At 40.3% G+C, this 15467-nt stretch overlaps 1 protein-coding gene across 1 annotated transcript in view; it reads left to right on the plus strand.

Moving 5' to 3' along the window:
• The first annotated feature begins 2577 nt into the window (after window positions 1-2577).
• SNTG2 (syntrophin gamma 2) overlaps window positions 2578-15467 on the plus strand; it is a 280675-nt gene continuing 267785 nt past the window's right edge. Inside the window, exon 1 of the mRNA XM_042803276.1 lies at window positions 2578-2727. Coding sequence (XP_042659210.1) covers window positions 2656-2727 — 72 coding nt within the window. The 5' untranslated portion in view covers window positions 2578-2655. The remainder of the gene's footprint in view (window positions 2728-15467) is intronic.

Here is a 15467-nt window from a genome sequence, read left to right on the forward strand (position 1 = left end):
TGAAATAAAGAAATTTATTAGATGAGACTATCACAAATTGGCTTAACTCAAATTATGTACAAAATAAAGAATTTACTTCTTCCTAATCCTCCCCCAAATCACATGTAACCACTTACTTTCGGCATACCAATACCACAGGAGAATATGATTTTGTGAAGTGTACTCATTAAATCAAAAAAGAACTAAGCATTAATAGTTCCTTAGCTGTCTGGTGTTATCCAGTTTTCAGTGAGTTCCATAAATCAATTATGCAACTGTCAATGTTAAGATAAGCTTCTCAGGAAGTTATATATTGTGTGCAAGGCTTATTATATCCAATTGACAAAGATTTTTAAGTTTCAAAAGTACAGTTTGTAGATAAATAGAAACCTTCTAAAAAGTAAAGGCTTTCTGTTCTCCTTATCTCTGTAAGTCAATTCCCATATATATATTCCATGTATATTACCATATTGCTATGACATTTATTTTGTATTTACACTAACTTGCATCTCCACTTTTTAATCTCCACTTATGCACCATATTTATGAAAGGAGAGCATGAAGAAGAACCATAAGAAGAAAAGATGGACATGATAACAAGTTTGCAATCACAGCAAAACTATTATCCATACTAGCAAATACCCATCAGGACAGCTGCTGTTATCTTCTGGTTTCTGGCAATTCCTAGCCCTTAGAGCCTGGAGAAATCCATCTCCAAACAGATTTAAGTTCATCTGTGTGGCTTTGCTTTCCTTGATTGTCTTTAAGCAGAAAGACTTGCACCTCTCACAGTGCCAGCACACTCTGTGGGTACATAAGTTTGTATGGTCATCTTAGTCTGTAGCCCAGACTCATCTCCTCTAACATTTCACACTGCCAGTGTGTTGTCACACACTCTTCTATGGGCATGGAACAAGATAAATGGCTTTTTTACACACAGAATGGATTGGGACAGATTGGTTTGAGTACAAGCTCCACCTCTTTAGAATGGCACCGACTTCTTGTTGCATGGCAAAATACAAGCCTCTGAGCATGGCAAATAAAACAACTTGGGCACAGACAAAGAGCCCTGGGCACCTCTGGAGCACAACTGGAATTCCATAACCCCACAGAGCAAACTGCCCTCTTGTCCACCTCTCCCCAACTTCTGCGGGGCTCTGGTACATGCAAAGATGAATCAATAGACAGAGATGGCAAGCAGCAGTTGCTTGTGTTAAGATATGGTTTATGGAAAGGTCAGAAGGAGACCTAGAGAGAGAGGAGTTCATACTACAGTAGAATATAGCAGTGGCAGGCAGTGTTTTGTACTACCCCCAAGTAGAAGATGATGCATATATTTTTCCTGCTTAACTCTTGTGCTGTTTTTACAAAAGATTTTGGAAAAAAAAAAAAAAAAAAAAAACAAAAAAACAGTAGAATTAGGTTGAGAAAAATTTTTAAAACTAACTTTAGAAAAAGTCTGGCTAGCTCCACTCACCCTTTCTTCTTGTTAGGTATTTGTGTGTGATACCTTCTCATCCTTGCATGACAAAGCAGAGACTTCAAAAGGGAACAGAGGTGTCTTTTCAAATTATACTTAGGTAAGGAAAAAGAAGGGTATGTGCATGAAATACTTATCTTCTTAAATAAACAGATGGGAAAAGCTAAGAGCTTTCCCTCTCTCTCTGTTGAGAAGAGTATGTCCACTAATACAGTAGTATGTCAAGGACCAGGTTGAACCTATTCTCCTTAGGATCAGCTTCAGCATTGCCACCATAGACCTACAATAAGTTCCCCAAAACTGATGGCCCAGGCCACGGTTAGGAACATGAATGGAAGCCAAAGATCAACCGAAGAGCAAAATCTGATGACAAAGTTCAGGGGTGGGGACTTTTCCCACGAAAGACAGATTGCCCTGTGTTATCCAGCGTCAAGTGTACCAAGAATACCCGAGGGATGCCAAACCGCTCTCGGCTGTGATTCAGAGCCCAACAGGGCATCCCGTGTCCTTCCTCTCCTGGGGATGAGGCCGTGTCTGCCCGTGGTCCGTGACCCCGCCGCCCACCGCAACTGCCCGGCGCGGCCCGCAGGCAAGGCAGGGGGCAGGGGGGCTGCCGCTTGGCGTGGCAGCACCCTCACCCCCCCCGCAGCCTCCCGGCACATCGCCCACCTCCCCCTGGCAGAAGTTCCCCTGCCCGACAGCCCTCCCCGGAGGGAGGGTGCGGGAGCCCGTAGCCCAAACTCGCCCTCGCCGCGGGCAGCCGCCCCGCGGGGAAGCGGCGCCGGGCGGGCCAAGCGGAGCCGTGCCGAGCCGGGGAGGAGCGCGGCAGCGCTCGCAGCAGCGCCCGGAGCCCGGCTGGCGGGATGCGGCCGCAGAGGGGAGGGGAGGGAGAACGGCGGCGCCTTCCCCCCGGAGAAGAGCGAAGTTAAATAGCCAGCGCGGCTCCGCCGCCTTCCTCTCCCCTCCCGGCTCCGAGCCTCCGGCGAGCCTCCGTCCCACCCCCCGCCCGCCCTGTCGGTGCCGCCGCCCCGCCCGGGCCGCGGGGCGAGAGCGCAGAGCTGCGCGGCGCGAGGCTGCCCCGCGGAGCCGGGACGCCGGTGCTGCCGGGAGGGGCGGGCGTTCGGGAGTCGGTGCCTGAGGCGCCGCGTCCCGCCGAACCGCCCGTCTGAGAGGACTACGCCAGCTGCATGGGAGGAGATGAGCGTGGCGGGGAAACAGCCTCCTCCAGCACCGCTCGAGCGCCCCGGCAGCCTCCTCGTCCCCACCTGGGCAAGTACCCGCGGTCCCCTCAGCCCGTCCCGGTACCAACTCCCGCGGCGGGGCGGAGGGTGGGGAGGGTCCCGCCGGCGGCGCTGCCCGGAGGGGCGAGAGGGAGGCGCCTGCGTGAGGGGAGCGGGAAGCGAGGCGGCGCAGGCCGGGCCGCCGCGGCGGGCTGGGGTCGGGCCGCCGTCCCACCGCTCCACCCCGGCCTCAGCCGAGGGGCTCCGGGAGGGACGGGGCAGCGGCCGCCCGGGCTCTGCGCGGCTCCCGCAGGCGGGGCGGGCACCTTCCCGCGCCTCGCCCCCTCAGCCCGACACCGGCCGCGGGGCCGCCGGCGGTGCGAGTGCGGTCGAGCGGGACCTGTCCCCCGCGCTGTGGGGGTGGGGGTGGGGTCGTGCCTGCCGTGGTCGCGATTTTCAACCCGCCGTGACAGGTTGCAGTGTGAAGGTCGAGTATCCCGGGGGCAGCGCTTGCATCGCTCGGTTTGTAACCCAGCTGCAAGCCTGTGCCGACAGAAAAAAATTCGGCCACTTCGGCGAGTTGAGCACCTCACGCACTTTTAAGAGAAGCCCGTGAGGGAGTTGGAAAATAACTTGCTACTTCATGGCAACGTATTTGGAAAATCACTTATGAATGATGCCCTCTGACGGCGGTTCTCTGTTGTCTGTGATTTATATAAAATGTAGTAGTTATGCCCTGCATAGCTTTTAAAATCATTACAGATGCGGTGGTTTAACGTGCCGCTCTGCTTGGTGTGTAAAGTTATTTTGTTGGAGTGTAATTGCAGTATTTTTCAGTCACTGTCTAAAAAGTTAGTCATTGCATTTATTATAAAAGAGTTTACCGGTGCTAAGAGACCCCCCTTTTTTTTTTTTTTTTTTTTTTTCCCCTCTGCCATTCAAGCTATTTCTGTGACCACAGCCTTGCAGTTTTTAAAGAAAAACTGTGTTATCTTCCTCATATTGTATCCAGAGTGTTGTTTTAGAAGGTGTCTCCTTTCAGCTGTGTGAAGAATGACTTAAAGATGTGTTCCCCCTCAGTGAATTCATAACTGCTTGGAGCTTCTGTATTCGTAAGACTGAGAGTAAATATTGGGAAGATGCATGTGTGGGAGCAAAGGGTAGAGGCTACCGGTAGTCAGAAGTATGTATGACAACAGCACGGAAATCTGTGGGAACAAACTTGTCTTGTCCTAGCCGACTTTTGCACTGTATATTTGCATCTCTCTTCCTATTGTGTCTGAAGAGATGCAAACATTTATTCATTGGGTTTTCAGAATTTCTGTAGTTCAAAAGGAAGTAATAGAATTAAACCTACTCTAGAATCTTCTGTGTTTTAAAGCTGTTCCACAGCTCTTAATTTGTGAAACCTGTTCCTGAACTGCAAAAATAATCTGTGCAGCAATTACCTAAAATGTTAACAGCTGAGTAGGTTGTATGGCAGTTCAGAGTATTTTGGCATTAAAGGTGAGGGATAATCACTATTATTAGGTGAAATTTATGACTGGTATTCTTGTAGTTTTGTTAAATGTATATGTTTGAGGCCATTAGGACATGCCGTTCCTGCTGATATCATGGACTTCTGCCAGGGGCCAAACTAGATGCTGAATGAATGGTGAACTGACCTTTTAAACAAGAGTGGTAGAAACTAAAGGCTTGTGGTTATATAGATCACCTGGACCCTAAATGGGAAATACTGCCTTGAATCTAAAGCTTTGCCAAGCTGTATGTTTCCAGTAAACATAGAACAACTTTTAGAGTATTTTAAATAGAGGTGCATGGGTGAAAGAATGCATACATATGCAGTCTTAAAAAAACCCGCCATATAGACTTTGAGTTCAACAGGGACGTCTCATGGCAGATATTTATTTAGGTGAGTTAATAACTGCATGGCGCCCCAGAGATGCCACATACTCAACCTCTGCTGAGAATTATGCTCAAAATGTATTAAAAAATAAGGACATGTTTTACAAATAACAATGTGGTAAGTGGTTGACTTGCATCTTCTTGAGTTCCTTAACAGTATTAGAATCTAGGTTTGTTTACTTTGCTAAAAGAAAAATGCATCTTTTAATATTGGTTCATTGACTGTGTCTGTGCACATTTTTCTCAGAAATTAGATGTACTAACACTAGTTACCATTTAACTACTAAATATTGCATGATGAGTCCAATTCATTGTTTGGGATTATGGTAGCTAGGCAGTCTTAATACTTCAAGGTACATGTACTTATTTTTTTTTTCTCTGCAGAAGGATGACAATTAAATACTGCTCCTTAGAAAGTAATTCAGCATACTTTTAAAGACAGCATAGATTTGAAATACAATACTAATGTATTTTATGTGCTTGTATTTTCAACAGTAACACGCTCTTTAAAGAATGTTTCTCTCTATCTATAAATTTGTTGAAGTACAGTTGTGTATGTTCTGTTCAATGGAACTGAAGTTGCAGTCAGACCTTGTTTCTAATAAAAAGTGTTAGTGTAATTTCTGATATTTGTTTCATTCAGGATCTTACTGAGTTGATTTCAGAAAGGAGCATATGATTCCTCTATCTGTAATGAAGTTTTTGTTCTGATTTCTCGTATAATTCTTCCCCTCTTTGCCCCTCAAAAATACTCGAGAGGTCAAATCCCTTAGGAATTGTTGCTTGCTATGTCAGTGCCTGTGCCATGATTTTATGTGGATTTTGTGGTCTCATGGATCTAGTATGCATTAGATACTGCTGTTTTCATTGTGTTGCTAGAAGCATGAAAGGGCATGATAGCCTTAAAGTCACTCATACCATCGATATGCCAGAATTTTACATGAAGAAATAAAAATGTTTAGCTCATTGCTGTGTATAAATCTTGCCACTAGTTGTGTGGTTTTTTTTGTTTTTTGTTTTTTTTTTTTTTTATTAGGGACTATTCTCTTAACTTCTTTTGTGCATGTTATGTGTAGTAAACCCAGTTTTCTAATAGGTGTTTTGTGGCTGTGTATGGAAGTTACCAGTAGACTTTGTTTTATTTGGCAGAAACCCAAAGAAAAAAGATGATGTGGAACTTTTTTTGGACAGTGCTCTTTTCTGGAGTTACTCACATTGAGTACTCAGTAAGCAGAGGAAATGCAGAACATGTAGATTTTCTGTTTCTTTCCTCCTTTTTTATTTATTTTTTTTTCTCTCCACTAGTTCTGTGTAATTTAGATACTTGGATAGAGATGTTAATGTAAATATTTAACTTTTTTTTTTGGAAAGCAAGTCCTGGAGCATTGATGTTTTTTCAAAATTTGGCACCCACCAATAGAGAAGCTTCCTGAAAATGAACACTAGGTGTCATGTTACCACAAACATCGGTGTCTGGCCTTTTCCCTATCTGTCTTTTCAGGGTCAACATTTAATTTTGCTATTTACCTAAAATAGATGACCACCATTAATATTTCACACCATTATTTTGGTAGGGTTGGACTGGATTTAGTTGTGCTGTATGTGACTAAGAAGCTTCAACTGTCCTATGTTTTTTATTAAAAATTCTGTCAGCACTAAAATGGCATGGATTTCAAGATTATTTCCAAGATCTGTCTATGCCACAATACAAATAAATAGGATATACTTATTAACTTAAGCTTTTCCTCCCACACACTAATTTTCTATTAAAATTCCTTGCTGGGCAAAAGCTGATTTCAGAAACTTTTGTCGTGAACAGAATTTGTGTCCTGATTTGGGGACAGAAAGCATAAGACAGAGGGTGGAGCTTCATGATAGGGGGTTTCCATGTGTTGCATTGTTTGAAATCTAATAATTGCTTTTCAGTGCAAATTTTGTTGAATTCCCACTAATTTGGGAAGATTTTTTTTTTTTCCCCTAACAATCTGTGAAATTGGTAGCTTCAAGATCCTATTAATTAAATTTGCCAAGCAGTTACTAAATATCAGAGTATGTAAATGTTTCATATTTCTTCACTTGGCTTCCTGACCATCACAAACTAAATCTGAATCCTGCTTCTACTTGTACATATCTCAATGAAAACAGTTATCAAACTGATAAAAACATATTCAAGCTTATGGCTTTAACATCTTAATGGAAGTAAGACTTGTGCCCACCTGCTGCTCTGAAAAACAATGTCTGATCTCAGAAAAAGAGCAGCATTGATATTCTTTTTACACCTCAGTTCTGCATTTCATATTGTAAGCAATTTTTTTCTGATGTTTTAAACATTTTATGAGATGAATATAAATAGAACCACTTTTGCTTTGGAGTGCAGAGACTGCTGAGAATAGAAATGGTAGCAGAGCTTAACAGAAGGAACAGGGCATGACCACGTTCCTACAACACCGACACCTGATATTGCTTGTCAGTGGCATCACGGCAATAGAGGCAGCAAACGCAAATCAGACTCATTCAGGCTGAAAGGGACCTTGGGAGGTCCTCGAGCCCAACCTTCCCCTGAAGGCTGTGACCGTGTTGAATTCAGACTGAATTGCTCAGGTCTTTTCCCATCGCACCTTTAAAACCTCCGAGGAGGGAGACTGCACAACCGCTCTGGGAAACCTACTGTCTGCTGGGTTGTTTTCAGGGTGAAGCGGTGAGCTGCTGTTAGATCCTCCCCAAAGCCACTTCTTTAGGTTCAGACAAGCCCAGTTTATTCAGCCTCTCCTCCCAGGGGAAGTGCTCCAGTCCCTGGACTGTTTTGGTAAACACTGATTGGACTTACTCCCATTTGTCAATGTGTTTCTTGTATTGCAGGACCCAAAACTGGATGCAGTCTAATGAGTGCCAAGTAAAGGGAATTGATTCCATGGATTGCATCTCTGTTGTTACTGTTGCTGTTCACCTTCATGGCTGGCAGCGGGCACTGGTGACTTTGTACAGCCTTCTGTCCACCAGGACAGAAGGGATCCCTGGTCCTTTTCAGTATTACTCTCTTCCATCCACTGCCCACACACCGCAGCCCCCCCCCCCCCCCCCCCGATGTCTTAGAGAGAAATCCTAAGCAATGAAAGTTTTTAAAAAAACAGATGGCTAGTGGAAGTGCCTCTTCTTTTCCTCCATTAGTTAAGAATAAATGCATAACTGGAGGGAAATTTAGCAGATTATTGTACTTGCTTTTTTTGCATGCTGTTTCATGTACTTTTTAATTTTTTTTCCCCCACCAAAAGCAGCGGAAGGCTGATGCTGACTTTCATCTGAAAGATTAAATTTACTATAAATTAAGATTCATTTACTATAAATCCTGCATGTTAAAGTACTTGGAACAATGTAGTGGATTTGCTCATCCTTCATATTACTGACAAAGCTGACAGTTAAAGCCAACAGAGGGCCAAGATTGTGCTTCACTGCAGACACCCTTAGTCAGTAACACTCATTTAATACAGATATGATGTAATTTTTTTTTTTTTTTTTTTTTTGTTTTCTTTGAAAAAGACAGGGTGATTCTACCGTTTTGAACTCCTCTGTACCTGCTTGTCTGAACTTTGTGTCTGAAGAACAGTGTGACTCCAGCGAGAGCTGTCATGCTGGAACCCTTCTGCCACTCTTTATTTATGTATATCAGCAGGCAGATTTCTGTAATGAGATTTACAAACTCTCTAAAGGATATAACCTTGAAGAGCTGGAACCCTTTAGCACAATCTAATCAATATTATTTCATTTATCATCTCCTTGTGAAGTTCAGAATATAGTAGGGACAAAATGCATTTGTAGTATTTAGAGAGGTTCTGGGCAGGAAAATCAATGCAAAACCTCAGCTGTTTTGTACTGTATTTAAAGAGGCATAGTACGTGCTCACACTGTATGATACAGTCAAACCATTAGGCTTATAATGCTTCTGACCACCATGCCAAACTTGCAGGACTGTATGCCTGTTGTTTTGGGATTTTTGCTTTTGCACAGTTTACATGATACTTCTAAATCACTGGATGAATGAAAACTGATGAGAAATTTTTCCCCTGAACAGGCATGTTCTGTTTAATGTGATCTGTTGTGCAAAGTGCATCTGGAGTAGCTTTTTTTCATAGGTGGTTATTATCCTCACTATAAACATACTTCCCAGAGTTTGAGTGGCTGAGTTCCATAGGACTTCCTTGATCTGAAGCAGTCCTGACTTCTGCACTTCACTTAGAGATATGTAGCAGAGAAGGGTTAATTTATTTGTTGAGGAGCACAGAAGTAGTATTATTCAGGCAGAGATGGAATCAAAGCCTTTTGGTGTCAAACCCTTATCATGAGCTCTTGATGACTCTTCCTTGCCACAAAATGGAAGTTTGTTGGTTATAGCTTTTAATGGGAATTCCCTTTTATGCCCAGTTTTGCAGGAGGCCTAACAACAGATGGAAGGAGTTGAAATGGAGCTCAGGGTAGCTCAGCCTGCGTTTTGTGATGGGCTATTTTCACATAGCCAGTGGACAAATAGTGCGTTGATAGCCCTACGTATGCTGGTAGACAGAGCTGCCACAGTGCTATTATTGTGGTTCATACTGCTCACAGTTGTTAATATCTATCTGTGCACTGGATAAACTGTAGATAGTAGTATACTAAGTTTCAGAGTACTCTGTGAAGTGGATGAGCATTACTGTTCCTACTTTACCAGTGGAGAAGCTGAAGGAAAGAGGTTTTAGTTAAGGTTTTGAGTTGGCTTTTTCTGTAAATTTGGATTGAGGAAATTGTCTTTCAGTACTTTACATTTTCTGAATAGATGATGAAACTTCCCCAAACATTATATGAAGAATGTTTTTAAGTTTTAAAGTTTTCTTCCATATCTCAGTTAGATTTTGTTGTTGTTTTTGTTTGTTTATCTTCTTCAGTAAATCATGCACTATCATGTCCCTTCCATTAATGGATGTGGACTTCTTTGGAGAATACTCATTTAACTTATGAGCACAAACATACTTGCTTCTGCTGCTTTTGTAACTAAGAAGTAGTATGCTTAGCATCACCATGAATATGGATATATTATATGATGTAATTATATAATAGTATGTAACATGAAAAATACAGAAGAACAAGCATACACATTCAGAACAGTGCTAAATGATGTAGTCATTAGTATTTATTTTGTGTCCTCTATAGAAGCTGTTTTTTTCCTCTAGTTGTATGTAAAACCATTAAGTTTATTGGAGGAAAGTGTCAGAAGAATTGATCTCATATTGGATATCACAAGGATGCATGCATGTTTGAAAACTGTTTGTCACAAGCACGTGTTGCCATCTTCCTCTCCAGCAAACCTGTTCAATCAACAGGCGAAAAGAGATTTTTCATTTGTTTCACTGACTGCAGCTAAGACGTAGATACTGCAAGGACATTCATAGCATAACTTTCCATACAAATCCTGTCTAACAGTATTAAATCATGTGTTTAGAAAGGCTTAAGGAATTGCTCATAGGCGTTGTGTTAATAATATGAAAGTTTTTTCTATACTAGTAAAATATTCTCTCTTCAAGCAGTCATTACAATCTAATTCTGTATGATGTGTCTCTTCCTCTCCTTTTTTCAACATATCCTGCTGTCTTACACAGCATTTTTGTAAATGTAGCATTTAGATGTTCTTCTGCCATCATTCATGAGCCCTGACAGAACAGCAATATAAGGATATACAGTAATATGTGCTGTGTGCTCATTTCAAGAATACAGTTGAAGTATAAGTAAGTATGTGTTGCCAGTTCAGTCTAACAGTCTTGTTTTGTGGTATAGCGCTTGCTTTTTATAAAGTCTTTTCCTTTTCTAATTTTGAATGGTCAGTTTAGTTACCAGTTGCATCAACACAGTTTTATGCAACTATTTATTGTACTTTTCATTTAAAAGATGAATTAATTACTAAAGCATCTGGTGCGTCATATGGTGCATATGCTGGATATGCTAAACAGAATAGTCTTTTTTAAATAATAAGAGGAAAAAATGACATTACAGAAAAAGGTTGGACTTTTTAGTGTGCTTTGAAGAGTAACTTTACTGTGCTAAGATCTCCAAGTCTGTTATTTGGGATTTTGTGATCATTAAAGGAATCTTTGATTCTGCTGGAACAAGTACACATACCTGTATGCGTCTGTACTCATAATAGGCGAAATATGGAGTGGGAAAATAGACACTCTTTTCTGACAACTTTATTATACATCGGCTAGTTACATGATACTTCTTCCAAGTGATAATCACAGAATAAGTTATGGCTAGTACCATTTACAGTTTTGTAAGGCAAGAAATTTTTGTCCTTACTGTCTAAAGAAATTATATATCCTCCAAGGTTATCAGACACTAAATGAAGACCTTCTCAGTCTTCAGATAATCTGTAGGCAGTAGTTGCACTTCAACGCACTGTATCTAAGTCCACACAAAACTCCATTTTCCTTGGTATACTTAAGACAAACTTCACATTCATTTTACATTAGAAAATCTCAGAAATCTACCATAGTCAAAATGACCAACTGACACCAGTTTAATGTTGAATTACTAATTTGTTACATAGTGTCATCTCTAAGGGAAGGATGGCAGAAATTGGATATGGGCCAATTTATTAATCATTTACAGTTACACATATTTGCTCCCAATCAAGTGAAATTTGGTATGTATCGCCTTTTTATTTATAAAGTTTCAGAAGATGAGGCTTAAATCTGTTCAGTATACCTTCCTTTTTAAAAAAATATGAATTTCTTCATTGAAATTAGACTTCCTGAAGTTTTAATGACGTTGTTTTTTTTTTTTTTAATTTGTTAAAAAAACACACAACATCACAACTCAGTTGAAGCAATCAAGGTTAGAGATGTAGCAGGATGTGTTTGTCTCAAAGGACTTTCAAAAGCAACATGATCTTTGCAGAAAACATACCGAGTTCAACAAGAAAGCAATCTGCTTTAAGCACTTCTAATTTAGGAATATGCGGGCACTCCTGAAGGTAGGTGGTTCAGGAAGCAAGTCTGAAGTCTGAGTCGTCAAAATGCTACAACAGCAAGCTACTGAATTAATGAACTGAAATTGTTTAGATCTGATTTGCATGCACAACCCCAAAGAGCTTTCTGTTGTTTATGACAGCCAGGCAATACAAATTGTATCTTGGAAGAATGCTTCCTTCTCCTGACTTTTACTACCTGTAATTGAACCTTTAGAGTAAGAAAACAAAAATTAGATTTGTAGTTCTTACCAAGGGCAATCTTGTAGCAGTTGGAACCATCTGTGACTAATGCCCTCGAGAACACTTCTTTCACATGTCAGGAAAGTAGGAAAGAATGAGTAATCTTTTACTGACTTCTCATCAGGAAAAAAATAGAACTAACCACAATTAACAATCTAACCTGATTCAGTTTTTGTCACTTCTTCATTTTTTAGTTTATTGTGTGACTAATTGTGCTTATGTGATATTGTGCTTATGTACCCTTCTACTTCTGTACTTCACTCGTTTCTACTCCTTCTTTATAATCTTTGCTTTACCCCTAAAAAAAAAAATAAATTTTTCAAGCTTTCTTATTAACTGAACATGTATTCTTTGTAGATGCTCCATTTAATTTTATCACACCAGTTGGCAAGAATTAAAAAAAAAAAGCCAAGAAATATATATAAATATATATATATATATATATATTTTAAAGAACAGAAACATTATAGGGTAGTCATTAAAGAGCGTGGAGGTAAAAAGAGGGAGTAGGCAGATAGGTGTTACCTAGACCTCAGGAAGCACTGGGTTACTTATATCTGTGTGTAGTAGGGAAAGTCCATACTTAAGTCTCTGATAGCTGTTTCTTTTTTTTTTTTTTTTTTTGATGTTTCATCAGTTTGACAGACATTCGTGAATGTCAGTAAGGTTAACTTAATGTCTGTTTGCTGTAGTGTTCATAGCTAAATATAATTAAATGTAGTAAACCTGCTTCAGTTGACTCTGTAATTCTCATAATTCTCGTGTCATTTTAATCTAACCAGGGTCAATCTAATTCTGTTCCACAAAACCATTTTGCTTCATAAATTTATAGCAGAAAAAGAAAACTTCATATTTTAAAATTTACAAAATTTACCCTCTATTAGTCCAATAGGTCATTCATTGCCAAGTACCACAAAAAAAGTGCAAAGAGTACTTCAAGTATATTTTTTAAGCAATTAGTGTTAGGCCTGTCTGCTCTGGAATAACTATAAAAATATTTTTATATTTTGAAAATTAGCTCCAGACTATGCTGCCTTACAAAAGTTACGATTTAGCCCAGCATATCTAGTAGAAGTAAGATAAATAAAACTAAAACAAACCCACCAAGCTATTGCCATGGTTTATGGCACTGAGGTATGAGATGAACATAATGCAATTCTATAAATTCCTTTGTGATGGAATTTATAAGTGGTAAAAAGTTGATTTTGTAGAGCATCATTATTTTTCAAGTATTTCTGTGAAACTTTGGCAAACAGAGGCCAGCCAAGAGAGTATTATCAATATAAATTGAGAACCTCTTGTCCTAGGGAGAAGGGATCTTTTCTGTTTAAATTAGGTAATCAAAACATTCTCCAAAATGAAAGATGAGGGAACATTATTAAGGGCTAAGAATAGCGTTTCTCTGTAACTGACTTGTCTGACTATAATCTTTGCTTTCATTTGTGGTGTTGATGTCTCATTTGGAGGGCTTCCTCTCACTGAGAGCTAATTCTCTATCTTATATTTAATCGGATATGATTTAAAAGAACAATCCAAGCAGCAGTCTATAGTCTCTCTATATATTCTGCAAGAAATACTAAAAAGTATTTTCTTTCTTAAATATAATGGAAAATTGTCATCTTGAGCATTATTGCACAGAATGAAGATTTAGGAACACTAATTGTAAAGTGCAATCTGAATAGTCCCTCATCAGCTTGCTTGATATTTACAGATCAGATCTCTTGTGGAACTAATTTCATGTTCTTATGTGAAATTAAGGTGCTTTCACTAATGAGCTCAACAGATACTTTTTATGACTGTTTCAGTTAACTGGAACATTATAACTTGTCTTAGTTTTTCAAGACTTTAATAGTCTTCCAGTCTCTCTACTGGTGGTACAGGGTAATCTGTGATATTGAGGTACACCCATACCTCGAGGTCAGGGAGTTTCATTGGATGTGGTTAGGTAACTGCTGTAGAAGCAGAATAATACTCCATTCAGATCATGCCCTTCCGAAGATAGCGTTTGGATCCTTTCCCTTCTGTGGGTGGGAATTACTGGCTGCCAACTACACTAAGGCAGCCATGGCATAGCTCTAAGCACTAAAATGCATTTGATCATACTGTTAAACTGTTAGCATTTTCCTCAGCATAATTCTGTTGTTCCAGACAATATTCAGCCTGTGACTTGGGACCATTCCTGTGGGCAGCATGATTATGATTCATGTCTTCAGGAAGGGCAGAAGCGGTTAGATTCACTGATATGAGTTGTGCCTGCTGACCTCCAGGCTCTCAGCTGCTTTATTTGCTAGTATAGATGCTACCACTTTGACATGTCCTGTTTGCTGTAGCTGTGCTGTTGATCACTGATGCTAACCTGATGTGCTCAGAAGTGTTTGAGACTTGCTGACCCTTTTATTTAGGGGAATTTACCACCAGTGAGCTGAATAATAAAAACTTGTTTTTTTTCAAAACAAACAAATATTTACATACTCTGTGGCTTGCAGAACAAAGCATAAAATGGTGATGGAAAATATTCCATTCCAAAGAGTCTTTATTTCATCCTAGGACATGTGCATTAATATTTTACTTGGGATTAGGGACATGGTTTTCAGGTGAATCTCATTACCTTCCATATTTGTTGCCATGTTGTCTGTGTTGTAAAGTTTGGAGTGCACCAAAAGTATTTCCTATCTTGGTAAAAGTAGTGCATCTGTATACAAGTAGATTTGTGGAGTAAGACAGAGGGACTGAACATTCACAGGATGTGACCCTTGGGGGTTTTGGTTCAGATTAGCTTTAGCCTAATCCTGGGGACTGAAAGCCTGTTAGTGTCTGGGCACTCTTAGGTTTGCCCCTGAATCAGTCATCCAGCTCATGTGCTCTAGACCTCGCTACAGTGCAGGCCACAGCATGAGAAGTGGGAATGGCTGGGGGAGATTTGCTTCAAAAATCTACTTCAGGTGTGAACTCAACTGCTGATACAGAAGCATCCAAGCTGGAATGTCTTTGAAATGGAACTAAACTGAAAGGTGTTTCATAGATGCACCTGATTAACTGCAGCCACTAATGATGGTTCAGTTGATGGGACCATGCTATTGCAAGTCCAAAATAAAACCTCCCCAAAATGCCCATGATGGGAGTATTGAGTCCCTGACAAAAGTGGTTTTATTCTGCAAATCTACTTCTCTTGTAATGCATTACTAGTCAGTCTGGGGACAGGCTCAATAAATTAAATTCTGTATTTTAATATTCTAAATGTGATTAAAAGATTCAGACTTCTTCCTCTCTCTCTCCCTCTCTCTCTCTCCAGTAGTATACAAATGAGGAGAGTAGCTGTCTCTTCCTTGTCTTCCCCTGCTAAATCCCCACTTTCCTTACAGTTTTTAGGGTCTCGTGTAATGCATAGCACTATAGATCAGGCTGAAAGAATACATGTTGAGAGCTCTTTCTTTCCCTCCTTCTTACTACTCCTTCCCAATTTTATTACATTTGAGAGGGTGTGATTTGGAATATTGTTCTTAGATATGCTATGTGAAGTAAAATGGAAAATATTCCCACAATTTGCAAATTTCCTTAGTTGCATAAACTGAGGCCCTCTATAGAGGGAAGAACTTCTGCTGCTTATTTTGCTTGTCTTTTTCATGGTCTGCAGAGTACTCATCATTACT

Source organism: Tyto alba, unplaced genomic scaffold (genome assembly GCF_018691265.1).
Source record: "Tyto alba isolate M040663 unplaced genomic scaffold, T.alba_DEE_v4.0 Super-Scaffold_40, whole genome shotgun sequence".
In the NCBI taxonomy this organism is placed as follows: domain Eukaryota; kingdom Metazoa; phylum Chordata; class Aves; order Strigiformes; family Tytonidae; genus Tyto; species Tyto alba.